Genomic DNA, 25,218 nt, shown 5'->3' on the forward strand with positions numbered 1-25,218 from the left:
ATTCAGCACTGGGTGACCTTGCTTCTGAGTTCCAACAGGTGGAGGAAAGAATCCTCAACAGACGTGCGACCAGACGGTTGGACTCGGGTGGTGGACAACACGATGCTTCAAAGCCAGTCCGGGGTGGAAACTGTTTCGGCTGTGACCAGCCTGGTCACTGGAGTCGTGACTGTCCGAACATTTTCGAACAGGAAAGGTTCCGTAGTGCCAACAAACGAACACAAAAGCGTGGCAAAGGACGCCCACTGCAGGAGCCCCAGCAGGAGATACAGACTGGCCCCCTGCTGGACATGAGTGTCAACGACAATGTTATCAGTTCGTGATTGACACTGGCGCCACCCATTCGATTCTGAATGCAGAGGTACCAAAGAAACTGTGTGCTTCCTCTTTATAGGTCGAAGGCTTCGCTGGGGTCACAAGGTTACCTGTCACCAAACCACATCCGGTTCAGATTGCTGGACCTCCTTTACAGACTGTACCCTGACATTCAAATCGCACAGAAGGAACATTCCTGGTGTTACCTGACGGCTCAACCACCAAGCTGCGACACCACTACCAAGGCTCCTACCACAGCCTGAAACAACAGGAATGGCTGACATCCAACTGCTCTAACAGTGAAAACCCTGACTGGCTGAGATGCTTCCGTGTGTTCTGCCACCCAAGTCGCCATATGTTATGATTATTTATATATGTTGGAACTCAAGGTGTGGCTGCTCATGTTGACCTATCTTTGCAACAGCTAGCATGATATAAGATGGACACAATTGATGTCCCACATTGTTCCCTTGCTCTCTGTCTCGCCTACAAAACCAAAGAACTTAGGTCCAATGATAAGACACGGCGTAGCTGCCAAACATTACACCGACACCCAAATACCACATTTTCAATTGTTTAGGTTTAGCACATAGTTGTGTTAAACACATAATTATGGGCTGCACTTTAGACACCTGTAGGCTCAAGGAGCTAGCACCTACACAACAGCTGAGCTAAAACGACACATTACACATTTAAGCATATCAAATAATTATAGTTGCTCATTACATACACAAAGTTGCCATGGCAGAAGTCTGATAGAAAGTATTCAGTAACAAACGTGTCCGCATCATTCGACTTTCTACAACATGAGCTTGACTTAATCAATTATTGGGGCCACCAGGTGTGGTAAAATTTCAAAATACTATTGATAAAGCATCCGCCATAAGGGTAGTATTTTTGTAGTATTTGTGACAATATAAAATATAAGAATATTTAGTGGAGTTTGAGTTATTTGTGATATTGCTAAGGGGTCCCCTACCCTAACAACACCCCCCAGTGGACCACAGAGGCTAAAGAGACTATCATTGATCTCAAACATGACTTGTCCTCCGCTACTTGACTATTAGCTGACCTTTTTCTTAGATGTTTCTGAAAGTGATAGTATGACTAACACAGTCCTTTTTCAGAAACAGAAGGGGGTGAGTGAGGGTGGATACAGACTCCTTGGAACAAAATCGACAATAATCCGACTCTGACACATTCCATAGTTTTAACATTTTTCCCGTGGGTAAGAAGTTATAACTACATTTTAATTTGAAAATAACGATTTTACACATCGATAGTAGTTAAGTAGATCAAATTTAGAATAGGGAGGAGGTGAGGGTGAACCATGTATAGTCTTTGATTTCACTGATATGATCAATACGGTACAAGGGAAAAGGTACGTACTGACTTGTGTTGACAATCACAGTGGTTGGCCGGAAGCAACAACAGCCTCAAAAGAGGATGCAACATCAGTAATTAAATGACTTGTGAATGACCTAGTACATGGTTTCCCCAAAAAGATTAGGTCAGACAACGGCAACCATTTTTAAAAAAAAAAACTCAACTTAGCCTTGGTCGAAAACGCTTTCGGACTAGAACACAGGTTTGGGGTACCATCCTGAGTCCCAAGGTAAGGTTGAAAGGATGGACCAGAATATTAAAAACTAATTGGCTAAAATCTGTGCACAGACCAAATTTAATTGGATTGACATGTTGCAATTAGCGTTAATGATCATTCGAAGGTCCGTGAATAAAACTGTTTTACCGCCCTTTGAGTTTTTCATCCTATGAGCTGCATACAGGTCAGCCATTCACAGGACCAGCAGCCGCCATGGAAGGAGGACTCAGCATAAAACCAAAATGGTATTTTACACAAAAAAATTTCAGAATTTGTGTGCCAGTTCTTCTGTACAGATACGAGGATGACAGCCCGCCACTCCAGATTCCCTTCCGGCCGCTGAGAGGGTCAAGATCTAGGTCATCAAACGCAAGTGGACGGAGCTCAGGTGGACTGGTCCCTTCAAGGTCGTGGAACGGACGTCCCACGCCCTTCGATTGGCTGGTTAAAGGGACACCTGGTACCACCTCTCCCTCTGCACTCCTGCTGAAGAACCTGACAGATCACCAGCGGATGTCATTGCTGACATAGCCACATCATCTGCCCCACTCGACCCCCTAGCAGCGCCTTTTGAGCCTGAGGCAGCTGAAGAAGAACGGGAGCAGAAAACGACTCATTTTTAGTGTGTGTGTTAACGAAGTAACACACATAAGGGGTGATTGTGCTAGTAACCTCTCCCCCTCTAGGTCATAGAAGAGCGAGGCTTTAATTACACACACATAATCCTACAGCCCAGAAGACGACGCTGAGAGAGAGATTTTCTACCTATATTACTCTTTTTAACTTCTATATTGTATATCCTTATTTGAGACCAGCCTATATACTCGAAGTTATCCAATTTCTCTTGCTTTTTTTCAGCATAACTATCTGTGTCGTTATATTAAGTGAAAAGTTTGATGTTTATCCCCGTTTCGTTACCTGAATTACTCTGATTTTGATAGACGAAAGGCAGGATGTTACGCCCAGTAGTATTTCCTGACGGATTGGTGTTTAGGCTTGTTCTACTGTTCTTGTGCCTCAGTCCTTCCTTCCCGACGACAGTGACTGACAAGTGTCTTAGAACATACGGCGGACTTGAAATAGACTGGGTTAGGGGGGACAGCAAGACTTATTTTTTTGACCTGTGCAGTGTGATTAATTGCGGGGGAAAAAATAGTTTGTACCATGGTAGTAACCTCTATCTTTGTTACGACATAAAACTGAACCATTGGTGTCGGAAGCAGACAACATACTCTAGTGGGTGGTGCCCCTCATGGACGAGTGTAACCCACTACACAGGGCCCTCTTTTTACCATTACCGCCTACCTCTACTATTAGAAGTTATTCAGAGAGGGATGACCTTTCAGAGGAATTTTGATCGTTCCCAGAATCCCCTTGCACTTACAATTATCGGAATGGGTGTTGTGCCAAGTCCCTTTTATGTTGTTTTGGGGGTTGAACAGGCTGGTATGGACCCTAAAGGGATTATTAAAATTAATATCCTTGAGAGGGCATTAACTACCTTTGCCCCCTCTGTAGCACCTAAAGTGCCACTCCACCTCGGTGACGTTACAAAAGCTCTCACATCTGTGTATACTAATGACATCACCACTGAAGACCTGGTAGCTTTGACCTTAGGAGCAGGTGCAGGCAACCTATGGCTCAGGTGGATGACTAGCATGGCTAAGAGCCAAAACCTGGGTGACTGTGTTGCTTGTTCCGCTGGACGTCCTTTTCCCCACACTTACCCCGCCCCTTTTAAGTTGACTGACATAAATGGCTCAAACTGTCTTATTTCCTTGTTCTCTGAACCCACGCCACCAGGGTGCGATTTGTTGGCTAGTGTGTACCCTCCTGTTGACAATTCCCCCCGACTTCTTCCATGTGTGGCCCAAAAGCTGAATTACACGTGTTTTCAATTCAAAGGACCCTCTTCGTCCCCCAACAAATTGGGTGACATTAACCCTTCCTGGTGCACCACACTGATAGATGGCTCAAGGATAGGCCCTTGGGCACGAGCTGACTTATTCTGGTATTGTGGGGAGCACAGATTGTACATTAGAATCCCAACGTTATCCGTAGGGCTTTGTGCTATGGTTAGACTGGTGACCCCACTCACCCTAGTGGGTACCAAATTAACTCCCCTTGTAACTCCTGTCTCAGTGGCCTCTCTAACTTCTCGCCGACGCCGCCATGTTTTATCTCGGAGGAGTGTAAAGGGCTCCTTTGATCTGATGAGAAACCCTGATGGTGTTTACTTTGATGCAATTGGACAACCAAGAGGGGTCCCCTCACAACACAAATTGTGGTGTGAATCCTGTGCAGGTTTCGAGAACCTTCCTATCATTGGTGCTATTTTCCCTGTGACTGCTACTAAAAATGTAGAACGCATTAACTATGTTTTTTATAATCTGTTGAGACTGACCAACCTGACTCGTGACGCCGTTGAGGGACTTGCTGAACAACTTGCCCCGACCTCCCTCATGGCCATCCAGAACCGCATAGCCCTTGACCGCATCCTAGCCAAGGAAGAAGGCGTGTGTGCAATGTTTGGTGACCAATGCTGTACCTTCATTCCTAACAACACTGCACCAGATGGCTCAGTTCAGAGGGCCTTAGAGGGCCTCCAGGCCCTGTCTAAGGAACTTACTGAAGTTTCAGGGGTCTCTGACCCCTTTAAAGATTGGCTCCAAAGCACATTTGGCAGGTGGACTGACCTAATTAAGTCTGTCCTGGTCTCCATTGGAGTTTTCTTGGCCATTATAGCCTCTTGCGGTTGCTTTATCGCCCCTTGTGCTAAGTCTCTATGCACCCGCATCATTGTTAGAGCTGTAGAAGGTTAACCCCACCCTGTTTCTGGGCTCGTTATGTCTTTGAAGGGGGTCAAGAAAAATGGAGACTTTCGAGAATTGTTGGTTTCCTTCCCTGACCATGACGACATTGACGTGGACTCCCTCCATCTATCTTCCATGTAACTATGCTGTTGTTTTATGCTAGCTTGAAAAAATAAAAATAAAAAATAAAAAACACAGCACCTACTTTAATGTGGGGCGTGCTTTAGAAGAGTTGTACTAGAGGTAAAGATCTTTTTAAAAGATCTTGAAGGGGGAATTGAAAGATATATATATATATATATATCTTCCTATATCCATATTTTGTGTTACTTATTAATTTTCATAGTCATATTACATATAGCTGATGTTCCATATTGTACTCTTTGCTTTTCTTTTCATCTCATGACAAAGTGCTTGCACTGGGGATGGCCTTGGGGTGGAAGGCAGAGAAGGAATCCTCCTTGCTTTCCTGCAGCCCAACTCTAGATAAGAAGTGTTTGAAGTGAGACAAGTGAGGGCGGGGGGGGGGGGGGGATATTGAAGAGGAGAGTGCATTCCGGGATGTTTTTCAGATCAACTTGGGCTACGCATTTGTATGTGTTGTTCGAGGCTGGTCTCTATTCTCAAATATTTGACAATAAATTACAAAATACCTATACTGTGCTTGGTGGTATATATGACAGATCAGTTTATGTGTCATCTAAGGAACTTGGGACTGACCAGCGTTTTACATCCCACTTGGAGGAACATCTGGTCAAACGCAACAGTACTAAAAAAGTAGTGGTCTTTCTCTTTCTCTACTATCTTTAATAGTAACAGTAATTCAGTACAGTATGAGTCATTTGGAAATATTAGTTAAGGTGTACTCACTGTTGTGTAGATGTCCTGATGATTAGCCTGCAGATGGCTCTTCAAGTTGGTTGTATCCTTACCATAGAAAATCGAGCCACAGGGTATACAACGTATCTAGTTCATTACCGTTGCAAAGGTAAAATATCTCCATACGTCTTTTCAGCTCATTTATTTACTTCATTCATAAAAAATCAAACAAAGGAATAAAATAAAAAATAAAAAATTAACATAAGATTAAAGTAAAATATGAAGTTATAAACATACATCTGCCCCCTATTTTCACAAATACATCAATTGATATATTTTCATATTACAAGAACTAAACCAATAATGAAGAAATCATTCTACTCAGTCATATATTTTCATCATCATGATTTTTTTACTTTTTTGAATACAGAAACAAATTTACATTGTTTTAATTGACTCTCAAGTTTGTTCCATAAACTAACACCTCTGATTGAAATACATTTTTCCATTATCACTGTTCTAAATCTAGATTCATTTAAGATCTCAGTTCCTTTCAGATTATAATTACATACATACTTTTTACAAGTCTGTTTGGTAGAATTGTTGCATGTGTTTTGTTCATGAGTTTTAGATTATTATACTCTGTCAGTTCATGAAATTTTAATAAATATAACTGTTTGAATATTGGGTTTGTGGGTTCCCTGGATGCAGTTCCAGTAATGATTCTTACGGCTCTTCTCTTGCAGAAGGAAGATTGGATTTAAATATGTTTTACAGACACTAACCCACACTTCAATACAATATGTTAGCAATAGAACAATCTTTCGTCCAAGTGTAGAAGACATATTGAAATTATGTGTGTAACAATATAGTAGGGATGTAACGATATAATAATTTCATATCATGTTTATTGTGATCTAAATTATCACAGTTGTCATTATTATCGCAGTATTGTGGAATGTGGTCTAAAAGATTTTTAAACATAACTAAAATTAATAGACACACTGTTAAAAAAGCCACTATTATGCATGTCTTGTTTATCTATATGCTTCACTGAAGTGTTTTAGTCTTAGTGTTGCATCTGTTTTAATATCTAAACCTTTATAGTTGTACTGTAAATATTGGTTTGTACTGTAGCACTTTAAGATTTATTTAAATGAAATCTATTGTAATTATGTTTCACTTCTGGCGGGCGTTGTGTCTGTCTTAATCTGTTCAGCGGTACTTGAACGCACCATAAAACACCTGTCTCTTTTCCTATTAGGAAAGACCGATTATCAGAATTCTGTTCTAAGAGAGCACAGCTTGAAGCTTCAACGTGCATAACAGAATAGCTTAGTTGCTTAGACAGTAATGTGTTTATAGAACATTAGATTAGGGTATGTTGTTTTTAACAAGGAAATACGGCTAGTATGGCTCTTGTTTTCATGTTAGCATTTAAGATAGCCAGCTGGCACTAGTAAGTCTACCGTGAGTTTATCAAAGTTCAGTAATCAATCTCAGTTTATTTTAATTTAAAACCATCAGTAGTTTTGCACCCTCATCATTATTACCGTTTATCGTTACATAAATATCTTGTTTCCCGGAGAAAAATCCAAACGCAGTGTTCTAGTAGTAGTAGCACTGATTGGATCCCCGCCGTGAGGCTCTGTTCTACTGGTAAAATGGAGTCCAACGTCACGAAAGCTTACGTTGGATTGGGGAAAGAGAGTCATGTGACAATGCCTGCCGGAAGAAGGCTTGCTGACAAAATGAATTTGTCCTTGCAAGTCTTAATCAATACATAACTATAATGTATGGATAACTATGATGTAAATAAATGTAACGATCGGAATGAAACGGTGTAAAACTAGTGTTTCTTCCTCACAAAAATACTCAAGTAAAGGTAAAAAGTATGTTAGATTAAAACTACACTGACTATATTAAGGCTGTCAAATTTAATGCGATAACCCGTTAAAGGCCTACTGAAACCCAGTACTACCGACCACGCAGTCTGATAGTTTATATATCAATGATGAAATCTTAACATTGCAACACATGCCAATACGGCCTGGTTAACTTATAAAGTGCAATTTTAAATTTCCCGCTAAACTTCCGGTTGAAAACGCCTTTGGATGATGACGTATGTGCGTGACGTAGCCAGTGAAACAGGAGTATGAGTAGCCCATTGAAGCCAATACAAAAAGCTCTGTTTTCATCTCAAAATTCCACAGTATTCTGGACATCTGTGTTGGTGAATCTTTTGCAATTTGTTTAATGAACAATGAAGACTGCAAAGAAGAAAGTTGTAGGTGGGATCGGTGTATTAGCGGCTGGCTGTAGCAACACAACAAGGAGGACTTACTTGGATAGCAGCAGACGGGGCGGTATAGCTCGGTTGGTAGAGCGGCCGTGCCAGCAACTTGAGGGTTCCAGGTTCGATCCCAGCTTCCGCCATCCTAGTCACTGCCGTTGTGTCCTTGGGCAAGACACTTTACCCACATGCTCCCAGTGCCACCCACACTGGTTTAAATGTAACTTAGATATTGCGTTTCACTATGTAAAAGCGCTTTGAGTCACTAGAGAAAAGCGCTATATAAATATAAATCACTTCACTTCACTTCACAGATGCGCTAGCCAACGGTAGCCGCCAACCGCATCTGTGATCGGGTGAAGTCCTTCGTCGCGCCGTCGATCGCTGGAACGCAGGTGAGCACGGGTGTTGATGAGCAGATGAGGGCTGGCTGGCGTAGGTGGAGCTCTAATGTTTTTATCATAGCTCTGTGAGGTCCGGTTGCTAAGTTAGCTTCAGCGTCGTTAGCAACAGCATTGTTAAGCTTTGCCAGGCTGAGAATTATTAACCGTGTAGTTACATGTACATGGTTTAAGAGTAATGTTGATCTTCTGTCTATCCTTCCAGTCAGGGATTTATTTATTTTGTTTCTATCTGCATTTGAGCCATATGCTATCACGTTAGCTCAGTAGGTAAAGAGCTTCGCCGATGTATTGTCGTGGAGATATAAGTCACTGTGAATTTCCATTTCGCGTTCTCGACTTTCATTTTCAAGAGGATATAGTATCCGAGGTGGTTTAAAATACAAATCCGTGATCCACAATAGAAAAAGGAGAGAGTGTGGAATCCAATGAGCCAGTTTGTACCTAAGTTACGGTCAGAGCGAAAAAAGATATGTTTTGCACTGCATTCTAGTCCGTCACTCTAACGTTCCTCATCCACGAATCTTTCATCCTCGCTCAAATTAATGGGGTAATTGTCGCTTTCTCGGTCCGAATCGCTCTAGCTGCGTTGAAAACAATAGGAAAATATGAGGAAGCGAACAACTGACTACGTCACGCTACTTCCGGTAGGGAAAACTTTGGCTGCAGTTCACTTGCTACTGATGAGCCACAAGCGAGCAGAAATTGACAAAGGAAAAGCTACTTTATGGAAATACCAGGTTCAAAGCCATGGCAAGTTGTTCTCCCAACAAGAAAGGACTATTTTTCGTAGTGAGAAGAGGTGACATCCCTGCAGCAAACACTTGCTGCGCGCGTCAAAAGAGAGGTGATGTTTTACTTCCATGTTCAGATTACGATTACGGTGCAGTGATAACATAACATTCAGATTGTTACTGTGAGTGATTTAGTAAGTAATATGACAAAGCTCAACAAAAATGAACGACGGTCGGCAGGATGTCGAAAGGAGACTTTTTTTTAATTGCGAACAGTTAATCCAACATCAAAACATGTCAAGACACTTTCTCTAAACAATCACACACTTTTCCGGCTTCAAAATAAAAGCTCTACGCTATAATACATTTAGGGCTTCTATTTAATGTATGGCTTCATATTAGCCGCCACACCTAACAAAATAAAGAAGTATAATGTATTGCAGCGTCCAGGAGAAAACAAAGTCTGACTTTCTTTTTAGCTTTTATTGCCAATTTTATGATAACAACGGGCCCAATTCCAACAAGTATTTCCTCCGTGCACACACGTCTGCCTCCGTGCTTCATTCCTAGACACACAACACTTGTTCACTCTCCACCAAGACGGTGTGTTCACAGAGCATGGGAAAATGACCACGATAACATACACATTAAAGGCCTACTGAAATGACATTTTTTTATTTAAACGGGGATAGCAGATCTATTCTATGTGTCATACTTGATCATTTCGCGATATTGCCATATTTTTGCTGAAAGGATTTAGTATAAAACAACGACGATAAAGATCGCAACTTTTGGTATCTGACAAAAAAAAGCCTTGCCCCTACCGGAAGGAGCGTGACGTAGTCAGCTGAACATTTCCGCAAAGTTCCCTATTGTTTACAGTGATGGCGGCCAGAAGTGAGAGCGATTCGGACCGAGAAAGCGACGATTTCCCCATTAATTTGAGCGAGGATGAAAGATTCGTGGATGAGAAACGTTAGAGTGCAGTTCAAGACATATATTTTTTCGCTCTGACCGTAACTTAGGTACAAGCTGGCTCATTGGATTCCGCACTCTCTCCTTTCTCTATTGTGGATCACGGATTTGTATTTTAAACCACCTCGGATACTATATCCTCTTGAAAATGAGAGTCGAGAACGCAAAATGGACATTCACAGTGACTTTTATCTCCACGACAATACATCGGTGAAACACTTTAGCTACGAGCTAACGTGATAGCATCGTGCTTTAACTACATATAGAAACAAAAGAAATAAACCCCTGACTGGAAGGATAGATAGAAAATAAACAATACTATTAAACCGTGGACATGTAAATACACGGTTAATGCTTTCCAGGCTGGTGAAGGTTAACAATGCTGTGCTAACGACGCCAATGAAGCTAACTTAGCAACCGGACCTCACAGAGCTATGCTAAAAACATTAGCTCTCCACCTACGCCAGCCAGCCTTCATCTGCTCATCAACACCCGTGCTCACCTGCGGTCCAGCGATCGACGGTGCGACGAAGGACTTCACCCGATCACAGATGCGGTTGGCGGCCCGGAGACGTAGGAAGTCAAGGTGAGGTCACCGGCTAGCGCGTCTGCTCTCCAACAAAGTCCTCCAGTTGTGTTGCTGTAGTCCGCTGCTAATACACCGATCCCACCTACAACTTTCTTCTTTGCAGCCTTCATTGTTCATTAAACAAATTGCAAAAGATTCACCAACACAGATGTCCAGAATACTGTGGAATTATGAAATGAAAACAGAGCTTTTTGTATAGGATTCTACGGGGTACCAATACTTCCGTTTAACTGACTACGTCACGCGCATACGTCATCATACCGAGACGTTTCAGTCGGATATTTCCCGGGAAATTTAAAATTGCACTTTATAAGTTAACCCGGCCGTATTGGCATGTGTTGCAATGTTAAGATTTCATCATTGATATATAAACTATCAGACTGCGTGGTCGGTAGTAGTGGGTTTCAGTAGGCCTTTAACACCAGCAGGTAGTTACAGTTTGAATGGCTATATGTAGTTTACTATTTGCGCACTATTTGACTGATGATGCACCGAAAATTTGGCCGGAAAAATCCGTACTTTAATCACCGGAACAGGGCTCCCAAAACCGATATTGTGATAACGTAAGCTATACGCATGGGGTTGTCTGGAGCGGAAGGCAGCTTGACTGCGCTGTGCACGTACTTTAATATATTTGAGATTGTGGGGGGGGCGTGGTCGGCGCGTCTCCTGCGGGAAGGCCGTGTGCAGGGGCCGGCTATGAAGCAGCTGACAGGTGAGTGGATTTCCCAGCTGAAGCGGGTTATCTAATCACCTGTCTCCTTTATTAGCAGCATCCGAGGCCATGAAAAGAGAGAGCAGACAGACAACAGTAGAGCAGGAGCGAGACAGCGCTGAAAAGCCAAAAAAAGAAAGACCAAATAAAATACTTTGTTGAACCCTGGTGGAGGTCCCCTCCATTTCGGCCAACCACAGAGAACCCACACATAGACTTCCACAACTGGCGCCCAACTCATATGTGGTTGGAAAATGACGGCACCGAATCCCCTGACAGCCCTGGGACAAGTGCTGGCGGACGTGGCAGCGGCGAGCCAACATCAGCTGGAGGCGGTCCGCCAGCAAGTGGCACAGCAGAGCCAAATTCAGCAGGCGCTGGCGGGAGGGTGGGAGCGCCACCACCACCACCCATTTGCACTTGGACATCAGCTCCGAAACATGGCGACCCGATGACTGCAGCCAAGGGAGAGCGACAACCCGGTGGTGGAGCTAGTCCTGCTGGAGCAGTTCCGGGTGGCCATCCCAGCGCGGACATCGGCTTGGGTCAGGTACCACCACCCTCACGACCTGACAGCGGCGGTGACTCTGGCCGAGGACCATCTGGCGATGCAATGGGAGGCGCGGCGAGAGGAGGGGACCCCGAGGACGGCCGAGCGCCCCGAGGGGGAACCGGCGGGGGCCCCACTGGCACCCTACGGAGGATTTCCCGGTCGAGCAGTCCCGGGATGACACTCTGCGCGCGGCCTGGGACCAGGTGGCTTCCATCGACGGTCAGCTGGTGCACCCGGCAACAGCGCGGGTATTTCCTAATTTTTCAATCATTAGGGATAGATTATACCGAGTGAGCGGGTGTTACCATTTAGTGGTCAATTGTACGGAATATGTACTTCACTGTGCAAACTACTAATAAAAGTCTCAATCAAAGCCGTGACACTCAGACGGGATAAGAAATCACCCAGTTGTTGGTGGCGAAACGCCGTCAGGAAATTATTTTCCAGGCGGCGCACTTCAACCCCATGGCTGGCCACATGGGGTATGATAAAACACTCAATTAGGTAATGGTCCGATTCTATTGGCCGGGCATCCGGGCAGGCAGCACACCAGCGACGCTCGTCTGCCCGGATTGCCAGCTGGTCAATCCGGCGGCCACCCCCAAGGCGCCCTTGCGCCCATTACCACTCATGGAGGTCCCCTTCGAAAGAATTGGTATGGATATCAGTTTGCGCTAGTCCTGGTGGATTACGCAACTCGTTATCCCGAAGTAGTGCCGCTGCGCTCCATCTCTGCAAAGAGTGTAGCGCAAGCAATGTTTCAGGTCATCTCCCGAGTTAGAATCCCGAAAGAGATACTGACTGACCAGAGCACGTCCTTTATGTCACGCACGATAAAGGAACTATACGGATTATTGGGAATTAAGGCAATCCGAACCAGCGTATACCACCCGCAAACTGACGGAGCGGCTGAATAAGACGCTGAAAACCATGATCCGTAAGTTTACGCACAAGGACAAACCAATATGGGATAAATGGTTAGAGTCCCTACTGTTTGCAATGCGGGAAGTACCCCAGGCCTCCACAGGGTTTTCTCCTTTTGAATTACTAATAATGCGGCAGAAAGCCACGCAGGGTTTTGGACATAATTAAAGAAAGCTGGGAGGAGGGTCCAAGCTCCAGAAAAAATGAAATTCAATACGTCATGGACCTGCGAGCAAAACTCTACATGGTGGGGCACTTGTCACGTGAGAATTTGCTCCGGGCCCAGGAATGTCAGCAGCGCTTGTATAACAAGGGGACACAGGTAAGGAAATTTTCACCAGGAGAAAAAGTGCTTGTGTTACTTCCAACGTCCAGCTCGATATTACTCGCCAGGTGGCAAGGACCCTTTGTGGTCACACGGCAAGTGAGTGATGTGGATTATGACGTCCGGCGCTTGGACCAGGGCGGAGACACTCAAATTTACCATCTAAACCTCCTGAAAGCATGGAAGGAGGCAGAGCCTGTTTCCATGGTGACGGTGGTCGAGGAGGAGGAGGAGTTTGGGCCAGAGATCCCGCGCTCTGCTTCGCCCTCCCCTCTCCTCTGTGATAATCAGCTCACGTTAGCCCAGCAAGCGGATGTTGCCAAGCTGCAGCACCGCTTTTCTGATGTGTTCTCCCCTCGGCCCGGTTGCACGAACCTCATCCAACATCACATTGAGACCAGCCCGGGTGTTACGGGAGGGAAGTGGTTCGGGAGGGATTAAAATCCATGCTGGAGTTGGGGGTAATAGAAGAATCCCACAGTGCGTGGTGCAGCCCCATCGTTCTGGTAGGGAAGAAGGATGGGTCTGTGCGGTTCTGTGTGGATTGCAGCAAGGTGAATGAGGTGTCACGTTTTGACGCCTACCCAATTCCCCAGGTCGACGAGCTCCTGGATCGGCTGGGCACTGCTCGTTTTTTTACGATACTGGATTTGACCAAGGGCTACTGGCAGATTCCCTTGTCGCCAGAGTCCAAGGAAAAAACGGCATTTTCCACTCCGGAAGGATTATACCAATTTGTGAAGCTTCCGTTCGGCTTGTTCGGTGCACCCGCTACGTTTCAGCGCCTCATGAACCGGGCGCTGCGCCCTCACGCTGCATACGCGGCCGCGTATGTGGATGACGTCATCATCCAGAGTAGCGGCTGGGAAGAACACATGCAGCTGGTGGGGGCGGGGCAGGCGGGGCTCACCGCCAACCCGGCGAAGTGCGCGGAGGGAAGTACAGCATTTGGGGTACCACTTCGGAGGAGGGCAGGTGCGCCCGCAAGTAGACAAAACAGCGGCGATCGCGGCCTGTCCACCTCCCAAGATGAAAAAAGAGGTGAGGCAGTTTTTGGGACTGGCGGGCTACTACCGTAGGTTTATTCCCCGGTTTGCGGACCTGACCAGCCCACTGACTGACCTCACCTGAAAGAGTGCTCCAGATCTGGTCCGGTGGACGGAGCAGTGCCAGCGGGTGTTTGAGAAGGTAAAAACAGCCCTCTGCGAGGAGCCGGTACTGCACATGCCTAATTTCTCTATCCCCTTCTGTCTGCAGGCGGACGCGTCGGGCAGGGGGCTGGGAGCGGTGCTGTCCCAGCAGGTGGGGGGCGTCATACATCATCAGCCGGAAGTTCTCGAACCGGTAGGTGAGGTACAGCATGGTGGAGAGGGAGTGCCTCGCCATCCGGTGGGCGGTCGGGGCCCTCCGGTACTACCTGCTGGGGCGCTCCTTCAGTCTCTGCTCGGACCACAAACCCCTGCAGTGGCTCCACCGTATGAAGGATGCCAACGCGCGGATCACCCGTTGGTATCTCGCTTTACAACCCTACAACTTCCGAGTGGTCCACAGACCGGGGGCGCAGATGGCCGTGGCCGACTTCCTCTCCCAATGTTCTACTACGGAGCCGCGGGGGGAGTGGGCGTGGCAGGACGGCTTCCCGGCCTGAGTCTGGCGGTGGAGGCATGTGGAGGGGGCGTGGTCGGCGCGTCTCCTGCGGGAAGGGCGTGTGCAGGGGCTGGCTACGAAGCAGCTGACAGGTGAGTGGATTTCCCAGCTGAAGCGGGTTATCTAATCACCTGTCTCCTTTATTAGCAGCGTCCGAGGCCATGAGAAGAGAGAGCAGACAGACGAGAGGAGAGCAGAAGCGAGACAACGCTGAAAAGCCAAAAAAAGAAAGACCAAATAAAAGACTTTGTTGAATCCTGGACTGGAGGTCCCATCCATTTCGGCCAACCACAGAGAACCCACACATAGACTTCCACAGAGATATATCAGCAATCTTCACAATTTAAGATGACACGGGCAGCTTTAGCAACAATTTGAAAATACAACACGATATTATGTAAGAAACAATTTATATGTTAATACTATATTTAATAATACCAGCTTTGTTTTAAATGCATATTCAAATTTTTTTCCTTTTTATACAATACATGCATCATTGCAAATCATGCAAGTATTTTGACAATTTAGGAGAAACCCTGACATTAAAAAAAATAAAATTGTCTTACATTACGATCATGCTTTGTCAGGCATGTTTAGTAATGTTATTATGTGATATGTGCACCTAAAGAATTGTTAGTACATCAGTTTAGGAATATGAGGGCGGGTGGTGTGGGGTTCTGGCTAGCTGAAATATTGTGTAAATTATTTTATAATATGTTCTGGTCGAGTCCTCAATTACAGAATGTTTAGCAGTCACAATATTATTTTTTTAATTAATAGAGAAGGTAAAACATTGTCATGCAGCATTATGAAGACCATTAACTTGTACAACATGTAATGTACAGATTATCAGAAGCATTTATTCAGGTAAAATTATCACAGATTAGAGCTGGGATAGCCTCTCTCCCTCTGAAAATTATTTGTCTAGGGTACACTTGTTAATGATTAAAAATTATACGTATCTGCGATACATTTTGAGTGAACTATGAACAAAATGTGATTAATCGAGATTAAATATTTTAATTGTTTGACAGCCCTAAAAATACATATATATATATATATATATATGTGTATGTATGTATATATATATATATATATATATATATATATATATATATATATATATATATATATATATATATATATATATATATATATATATATATATATATATATATATATATATATATATATATATATATATATATATATATATGTATATAAATTTATGGCAGCACGGTGCCACAGGGGTTAGTGAGTGTGCCTCACAATAAGAAGGTCCTGGGTTCAAGGCTCGGGGTCTTTTGTGTGGAGTTTGGATGTTCTCCCTGTGACTGCTTGGGTTCCCTACGGGTACTCCGGCATCCTCACATCTCAAAAGACATGCACCTGGGGATAGGCTGATTGGCAACACTAAATTGGCCCTAGTGTGTGATATGAGTGGATGGATAAATATATACCGTATTTCCTCGAATTAGCGCCCGGGCGGTAATTAATTTAAATTTAGGCATGCAGTAATTAATTTAAAACCTCTTCTCACTCCGGCGCTTACCAAAGGCATGCGGTAAATTTAGGCATGTGCTTATAAATTTGAGTGTGATGTAAGGATACCATCATGACATCACTTAATGTCGCAAAAAAAATTTAAGCAAAATGAATCATCCCGGGAGTTCTTTTTGTTTGGGTCTGAAAAGGCAATTATAACGTGACACTCTTTATTTTTACAAGGGGTCATTCAACAATTACGTACGCATTTTTCTATATGTAAAAACGCATGAAAAACAAATTGAAAATACAACATGCTACTTTAATTCTTAACTACGATTGTAACAACAAACATTATCAATCAATGTAAACAACATCCGTGAGGCCAGAGAGAAAATACAGCAAACTGCAGGGTAACGCTAAAAACGTAGTAGGTACGTGACTTACCCGGCGGTAATTCTAGGCATGCGCTAATTATTTTGCGAAACGAGTTTGACCCGTGTGTGTGTAATACAAGTTACCCTTTCATTACTGTAGTATTTTTTTAACTATTGTAATTGGTAGGTCAATAGTTTAATTATTATGTTGTTCATTCTTTAAGGATGAAATAATCCCACTCATGAACATTAGGCTTTGTAAAAATATTTTTCCTACTAATGCTTGTTGACTAGCAGGATTCTCACTTTGTGAGTCGGGACTGACAAGACAATGTCCGTGCATTCTGTGTGTGTTAGCTAGAGTTTGAAATTTAGTCTCGCGTCACGTAGCTTGCGCACGCAAGGCGTCTTGCTCCTCCCCCTAGGTACCCTCCGGCAAGACAGTTCCGGCGTCACGGGCGGGCCTGGGCGGGCTCACCGACTAAGCAGTGCCCGATCTGGGCTGGAAGCTGTTTATTATATTTGGTTTGTTTGTTTTTTCATTTTGTTTTTTTTACATCTGAGCAGGTAAGAATAAGATGATAAGTAATTAAAACAAAGGCCCTTTGACTTGAACAATAACATAATTAACTGACAAGTTAGTTAAAGTATAAATACAAGACAAAAATGTTGACAGAAACGAAATCCAATCATTTTTAATATTGTTTTGTCGATGGGTGGGAGAAGTTCAGGAATACATCCAATCACACGTTTTTAATCAGATGCTTTTCTTTGTGAGATAAGGAAGTCACCGCCAAAACCAAAATGTTTGCATGTTCCATATTGAAATATTTGTACACCTGGGAGAAAGTGAAGAGGACACATTTAATTTTTACTACTATGAAGCCTTCTGCAGACGAGTCATTGATCGTGACATCGACACATATCTGAAAGTCATGTCTAATTCTTGCTGCTATTGCGCCAAAAACTGATTCTGTGCCAAAAATGAATTCCTGCTGCCGCAGCACGGGAGCACATATGGCTTTTGGGCTTTATCTGTCCATAACTGATTGCATAACATACACTTTAGTTGTGGTTATCGTAAGGATAAGTGTTTGAAATGAGTTAAGCCTTTATCATGCCCGATAAATTACATAGTTGGCCATTTCTATGGTATTAATGAGATTGTAAAGGAATGTTATTTCTTGTTTAGAAACTACATACTATACTGATTTTTGTTCTTTCACATAACAAATATTATTCAAGTGTTTGGATGTATTCATTCAACAGAGTTACATTTGATAAAGAAAGACGTGTTCAAACACCCCTTAAAAAGATGAAATCAACCCCAAACATCATCTTAGTGATTCAAAATAATATTGTGATATTGACACATTTCCTCTGTGCCAATATCAACCTAAGGTTATTCTACTAATGTATGCATGCAATTAATTTGTGTCAATGTCAAAATATTACTTTTAATCCCTTTTTGGCAACCAAGAATACATTTATTAATACACACATCCAAACAATTAATTAATATTTATTATGTGCATGAACAAAATTATATTATTGTATTAAGCTTTTAAATAAGAAAGAGGTTTTAGCACATCAACGTCGGATCTACAACGGTCCTTTACAATCTCATTAATACAATAGAAATGGCAAAGTCTTAAATTTTTTTGGACACGGCAAAGGCTTAGATAATTTCAAACACATATCCTTACAATAACCATGAATATAACTGTTTGTCTTACTGTTGAGGTTGAGGAAAGAAAGCACCAGCAATGCAGCTTAAACAAGCAAGCGCTCCCAAAGCGGGAATCAATCTTTGGTAGGGGCTCAACTTAAACGATTGAATGCCCCCTTCTTAAAAAAAATTCTGCAGCAGACCTTGACGTGCAAATCTCCCAAAAAATCCAGCTTAGTGTCAGCGTTCACTAATGATGACAAAGAAAAACCTCATAAAAACTTCCCACAACCTAAATAACACGGACAGTACAGTGCAGACATTCGCGCACTGCGTAGGGACTCGCGTTAATCTAACAACAACAACAGTTGCAGTAGAAGGGATAATAATAATAATAATAATAATAATAATAATATGAATCAGAATTTATCCCCAAGGAGAAATTTATTTTTGTTACAATAACTGTGTAAATAATAGCCTATGTATGTTTACATACATTAGTTATTATTTTTAATTTAAAATCTTCTCAAAACAGCCTGCTTACACTTTACCCCCGCCCCTTCTTTCTGTCTCCTCTACTAGTCTACTCTCATTTCGTTTTCATGTGGCTTGTTTTCATGGGATCGGCAGTTCTTTTGACTGTACGAATCACTAGAATCAGTGACTGACAACGCCACACGGTGGCCAGTTCAGTACGTGTACCGAATCTCTTCTGCAGTTCTTTTGACAGTACGAATCACTAGAATCAGTGACTGACAACGCCACACGGTGGCCAGTTCAGTACGTGTACCGAATCTCTTCTGCAGTTCTTTTTACAGTACGAATCACTAGAATCAGTGACTGACAACGCCACACTGTGGCCAGTTCAGTACGTGTACCGAATCTCTTCTGCAGTTCTTTTGACAGTACGAATCACTAGAATCAGTGACTGACAATGCCACACGGTGGCCAGTTCAGTACGTGTACCGAATCTCTTCTGCAGTTCTTTTGACAGTACGAATCACTAGAATCAGTGAAATTGCAAGTATGTTCCTGCACTTACCAAAAACAAAGATTGTGAATGACTGACAAGAGGCTTCACTCTGTTTATGTATTCTACTGTCGAATAAACATTCTCAAGTGCTGAGAACGAAGCACAGTGAGACTTCTTGTATCCAGTTTGAAAGCCAGAGATGAAGAAAAGAACCACACAGACATGGCAATTAATCAATGACAACAAAGTTATTGAGTTAATTTGCATTTGTACTTTGATTAATTGACTTATTGATGGGCACAGGCCTACTGTTGTATGATTGTTTTTAATGCCTTTGGACATCGAATTGAACGTTTTTAATGACATTCAAGAATTAAAAATTATTACTATATACACATTTCTCGACCAATTCAAACAATTCCAACGCCAACCGTCAGTTCAGTCAGGGCAACTGTGCTATAGCTCATATTCCCAAAAACAATTCCAGGAAATTCCTATTGAAATGAATGGGTAATATACAAACTTCTATATATCCTACATTTCTCAATGCATTTTAATAGTTCCAAAGTCAAAATGCTCCTTGCCTATGTTAGTCAACTGCTAGCATGCTATCTTTAGCCTGCTATAGTTACCTTACAGTCATGTAACTTGGTATGTGACACAAGCTAACTGTTAGCATGCTAACATGCTCAGATTAGCAAGCTAACAAAGTTAGCTCATTTTGTAACAGTTAGCCATATAGTCATATAATTTGAAACTTGAAATATGCTAATTCTTTTTGTCAATTTTGCCGCCATATATACAGTATGTAAAGGTAGCATAGGTCGTTTGTAAGAAGATGACCCTTGGCTACATGTTTGAAAAAAATATCAAAGAGTTGTTTTGAAAGTCATATAATTTTGTACATGACATATGCTAACTGTTAGCATGCTAAAGTTAACATGCTAACATTAGCATGCAACATTTTTTAGGCGATTTTTCTGTTGTACACCTCAGAGTCATAATTTGTACTTGTCGCATCCTAACTGTTGGCATGCTAATGATAGCAGTTCAGTTCGATTTGCATTTATCGGCAACTCGCACAATTCCACGGCTTGCGCAAGTACAGCATTCACACGCAGTTTCTCCAAAATTGCATATTTTAGTTCAAATAAATTATTATTCATAAATCAAAGTTGAAAAAACAGTTACCTGAGACGTAGAGAAGATGATGGCTGATCCAATTTATGCGCAATATCTTCCTTCAGTTCATGGTATGTTGTATTCGTTGCCACTGACAGTGCCACAGTGTATATGTAATTAACTTTCACCATCACGACAGAGTCTGCTTCGGATTCCTGGACCACGTTGACAATCTAGTGACAAGGAGAATAAACAATTTTTCTTTTTTTTATAATGCATATTACACAGCAGAGGTGGGACCAAGTCATTGCTTTGCAAGTCACAAGTAAGTCTCAAGTCTTTGCCCTCAAGTCTCGAGTCAAGTCCCGAGTCAAGACAGGCAAGTCCCGAGTCAAGTCCAAAGTCAAGACTGGAAAGTCTCAAGTCAAGTCACAAGTCCTGCATTTTGAGTTTCGAGTCCTTTCAAGTCCTTTTAACCACAGACTAATATTTTTACACATATTGTGTATGCTTTTAAACCGCTGTATTTATTTATTAAAACAAGTGCATTTGAAATAGCAGGAAAAAAAATAGTACTGACATTGCAATTCATAATAGCACTATTAACCAGTCATTTTAATAGTTTAAACAATTTTAAACATTTAACTCATTCCTTTACAGAATAAACACATTTGCAAAAACAAGTGCAACTGTACTTATTTGTACAAAAGTGTTAACATTGTATTTCCATGGCATATTGCATTTTAACTAGTTCCACAGCAGTTTCTATTCTGTTCTTACCTTATCTCATTGATCTCATCTCATACTGTATGTGTGTTTATGTGTGCGTACATATGAAAAACATAACAAATACATGAACATAACAATGAACAGAGTTTTACTTTTTAGATGTCAGGGCCCTATGCAATATGTACACATATTCTTAATATAGTATAAATGTTAACTGACCTTTATTTGACTATGTTTGTCTTTTTGTAGGTGGCTAAAATACACGGTGCTGCTGACCGCCGTCTAACGTTATGTTACTGTGTGTGATACATTGACTAACGTAACGTTATGTATAGGTACCTCATGCAACCCTGCTTAAAAAAATCACTTGATAAAAAGTATGAATAAGGTAGCAAACTGCAGTGAACGCAACAGATTGCTGTGTTTGAAATGATGTTATAACCATAGACATCTTATAAGTAGACGCATTATTGGTTGCTGTGACGCGAGCATATTGCATCTTGAAGTGGTGATGAGGAGCCGGCGAGCAGCCTAAACTGACAGTTGACAGGTAGAAAACAAAGATGCCGGGCTGGTGTTCAGCATTTTCCTGCTCAAATGAGCGGACTGTTGAAAATAGGAATCGGGGGATTACTTTTCACAAGTAAGATTTAACATTAATGTACTATTGGTTGTATTTTATGAAAATAACATTACCACATAGTTGAGAAGGAGCAAAGATCTTCAATATTTGTATGTGAAAATCACAAATAAATCTTCTGGGGGAGGATGACGACCCTACAGGGGTTTGCTTTACAAACTTTCAGACCCACCTAAAACAAAATTCACCAGCCGCCACTGATTATGATGCATTCTCATTTTAGGCAAAATATAAGACAATACTTTCTTAACAGTATAATTGTAACCAGGAATAAGTCTTCAAGTAACAATATTCAAATACTAACATTGTTGGGTAAGACAGCATTTGGTTTTATTCTGAATCCAGTGAAACAGATTGGTGGTTTTAGCTGATATAAAGACTTTCAGGTGTTTATATATGTTTAAGTATTTGGCAGACGCTTTTATCCAAAGCGACATACATAAAAAAAACATATATAACAATCACTGTAAACATGATCATTTAAGGGAAGAATGTAATACAACGTATCAATACAAAGTGTCAAGACATAATAAACTCTCTGCTGCTGCAGCAACAGAGATACGGTCTATAAGATATATAGATATCTAATGTATTCATACATTGTTTATGTAGGATATACGCATGTATATATAACGTAATTATATTGTTTCTTCAACTTAAAAAATAGCTGACCTTTTTTTTCCCCCTTCTCTGGGCTTATATTCCCGGTTTTGATCTCGGACGTCTGGTCACTTATAGCATATAAGAATATTATATTACTGTTAAGCAAACTATGAATAATAAAACATGTGTCCGTTATCATAGCTACACGTATGACAAAAAAGCGTGTGAAAATGAGTGGTATTCAGTGAGGTAAAATGAATTAAATGCGCTGACAGTTCATTGCTCCTGCCAAATGAATTGCACTGAGTGGAGCGGATCACCACTCCAAGATGGCGGCCAGTAAGCAGTAGCGCTCGATGCTGCGTACCCTTATAAGATGTCTATGGTTATGACGTTAGCAGTGAGTTTACAGCCTCACTGATTTAACTACACAGCAAATAAAAGTCACGTTACTTAGCCAATAAACGTTATCTTACATTCAAAACTTACCCTTCTTTGTGCAACTTCAAATGTCGAACGAAGTTGGAACTTGTTGCGTCTCCGTCTGTAATATTCGAACTGCGTGATTTGCATACGGCAATTCCTTTTTTATTGACCAAGTCGTAGTTTTTATACCCGAACAAAACCAACTTTGGTATAAATCTCTCTCACTGGCGCGTTGTTTGACAACTCTTGTTCATTGGTTGTCCTGCAATTTGATTGGCTGAATGCTGTGTGATGAAAACAATGTAGATCTAATTTGATTGGCTGTTGTACTGAGAGCACACACGCTGACACGCAGCACACACGCTGATAGAAAGACACGTACAAAATGAAAGCTACGGAGCGCTCCCAAATAACTGTTTAAGCTTTAGGTTTTGGGGAAAGTAGCAAGTCATGTCAAGTCAAAAGGCTCAAGTCCAAGTGAAGTCACAAGTCATTGATGTTAAAGTCTAAGTCGAGTTGCAAGTCTCTTTACATTTTGTCAAGTCGAGTCTAAAGTCATCAAATTCATGACTCGAGTCTGACTCGAGTCCAAGTCATGTGACTCGAGTCCACACCTCTGTTACACAGTGTATAAAATGGAGAGGTTCTCATAAGGGTTCAACGTCTCTGGAAATTACTGGCTCAGATGACCAAAGGTATAGAAGGAGGTGTCGAAGTTAAATGATACTGCAAGTTGTTTTCTGTTTTATGGTTTTACTGTACTTAAAATAATTTGTCAAGCTGTTTAAAGTTTGCTGTGGTCTGTAATAACATGCAGGCATGTGGGTAAAATTGTAAAAAAAAATTTAAAAAAAGATTGATTTACATGGACCCTTATTATCACACAGGTCTTGTGAAGATGATTCCAAAGATGTGAGTATTATTTTCCTGTGATGATTTTAAGAATGTTATGCAGTTTTATAACCTAATTTCTGGTCAACTTCTTTAATACAAAGTCAATGGGGCTCAACATTTTAGGTGTGAACTTTTTGTTAAAAATATCATAACTTTCTTAATACAAACCTCATTTTAAAAAGGTTTGTATCATTGAAAAACTTGCTAAACAAATCAACAGAAACAAAAGGTTTCACAGTTACTTTGTATATTATTTATTGACTAAATTAATGACATTATCGTTGGAAGTTACAGAATATTGGAGTAAACATGGCTGGTCGGACTGGACTTGTGAGTCACAAAACAAACAACAAGATCCTGGGCGGTTCCAAAGAAGTCAGTGTGCGAATTGGTCAATATAAAATATATTTTGGCTCACCCACAGATAAATAATAATAATACCTGGGATTTATATAGCGCTTTTCTAAGTACCCAAAGTCGCTTTACATGTAGAACCCATCATTCATTCACACCTGGTGGTGGTAAGCTACTTTCATAGCCACAGCTGCCCTGGGGTAGACTGATGTAAGCGTGGCTGCAATTTGCGCCAACGGCCCCTCCGACCACCACCTATAATTCATCATTCAATTCACCGGTGTGAGTGGCACCGGGGGCAAGGGTGAAGTGTCCCGCCCAAGGACACAACGGCAGCGATTTTTTTTTTTTGGATGGTAAGAGGCGGGGAGCGAACCTGCAACCCTGAGGTTTCTGGCACGGTTGCTCTACCCACTACGCCGTGCTGCCCCTAAATGTACTGTAAAACTTATATTATAATATGGATCCCAATTAATATTTTACTCAATGTAGATTTTTTGCAGGGTAGTATTGTCGAGTGCAAATTTATTCTATTCATTCTATCGTATGAGTGTTTTTATTGATTTATTTAATTTTAAGTATCTGCTAGTATTTTTTTGTGGTTTCCTGCCTCTTTGAAGCGAGAGCAGTATCTAATCCCTCCATTTTCTACCACTTGTCCCTTGGTGGGTCGCAGGGTGGGTGGAGCCTATCCCAGCTGCATTCAGGTGGAAGGCGGGATACACCCTGGACAAGTCGCCCCCTCATCGCAGGCTCAACACAGATAGACAAACTAAATATATATATATATATATATATATATATATATATATATATACATATATATATATATATATATATATATATATATATATATATATATATATATATATATATATATATATATATATATATATATATATATATATATATATATATATATATATATATATACATATATATATATATATATATATATTATATAATATATATCAATCCATCCATCCATCTTCTTCCGCTTATCCGAGGTCGGGTCGCGGGGGCAGCAGCCTAAGCAGGGAAGCCCAGACTTCCTTCTCCCCAGCCACTTCGTCCAGCTCCTCCCAGGGGATCCCAAGGCGTTCCCAGGCCAGCCGGGAGAGATAGTCTTCCCAACGTGTCCTGGGTCTTCCCCGTGGCCTCCTACCAGTCGGACGTGCCCGAAACACCTCCCAAGGGAGGCGTTCGGGTGGCATCCTGAGCAGATGCCCGAACCACCTCA

At 41.9% G+C, this 25,218-nt stretch overlaps 1 protein-coding gene across 3 annotated transcripts in view; it reads right to left on the reverse strand.

The window, feature by feature from the left end:
- The window catches only part of LOC133652460 (NADPH oxidase activator 1-like), a 143,120-nt gene that overhangs the window by 22,216 nt on the left and 95,686 nt on the right, over window positions 1-25,218 (reverse strand). For all 3 annotated transcript variants that reach the window (XM_062051229.1, XM_062051230.1, XM_062051231.1), the window contains exon 13: window positions 20,402-20,565. In XM_062051229.1, the coding sequence (XP_061907213.1) occupies window positions 20,402-20,565 (164 nt within the window). The remainder of the gene's footprint in view (window positions 1-20,401; window positions 20,566-25,218) is intronic.

Source organism: Entelurus aequoreus, linkage group LG06 (assembly GCF_033978785.1).
Source record: "Entelurus aequoreus isolate RoL-2023_Sb linkage group LG06, RoL_Eaeq_v1.1, whole genome shotgun sequence".
Classification (NCBI taxonomy): Eukaryota; Metazoa; Chordata; class Actinopteri; order Syngnathiformes; family Syngnathidae; genus Entelurus; species Entelurus aequoreus.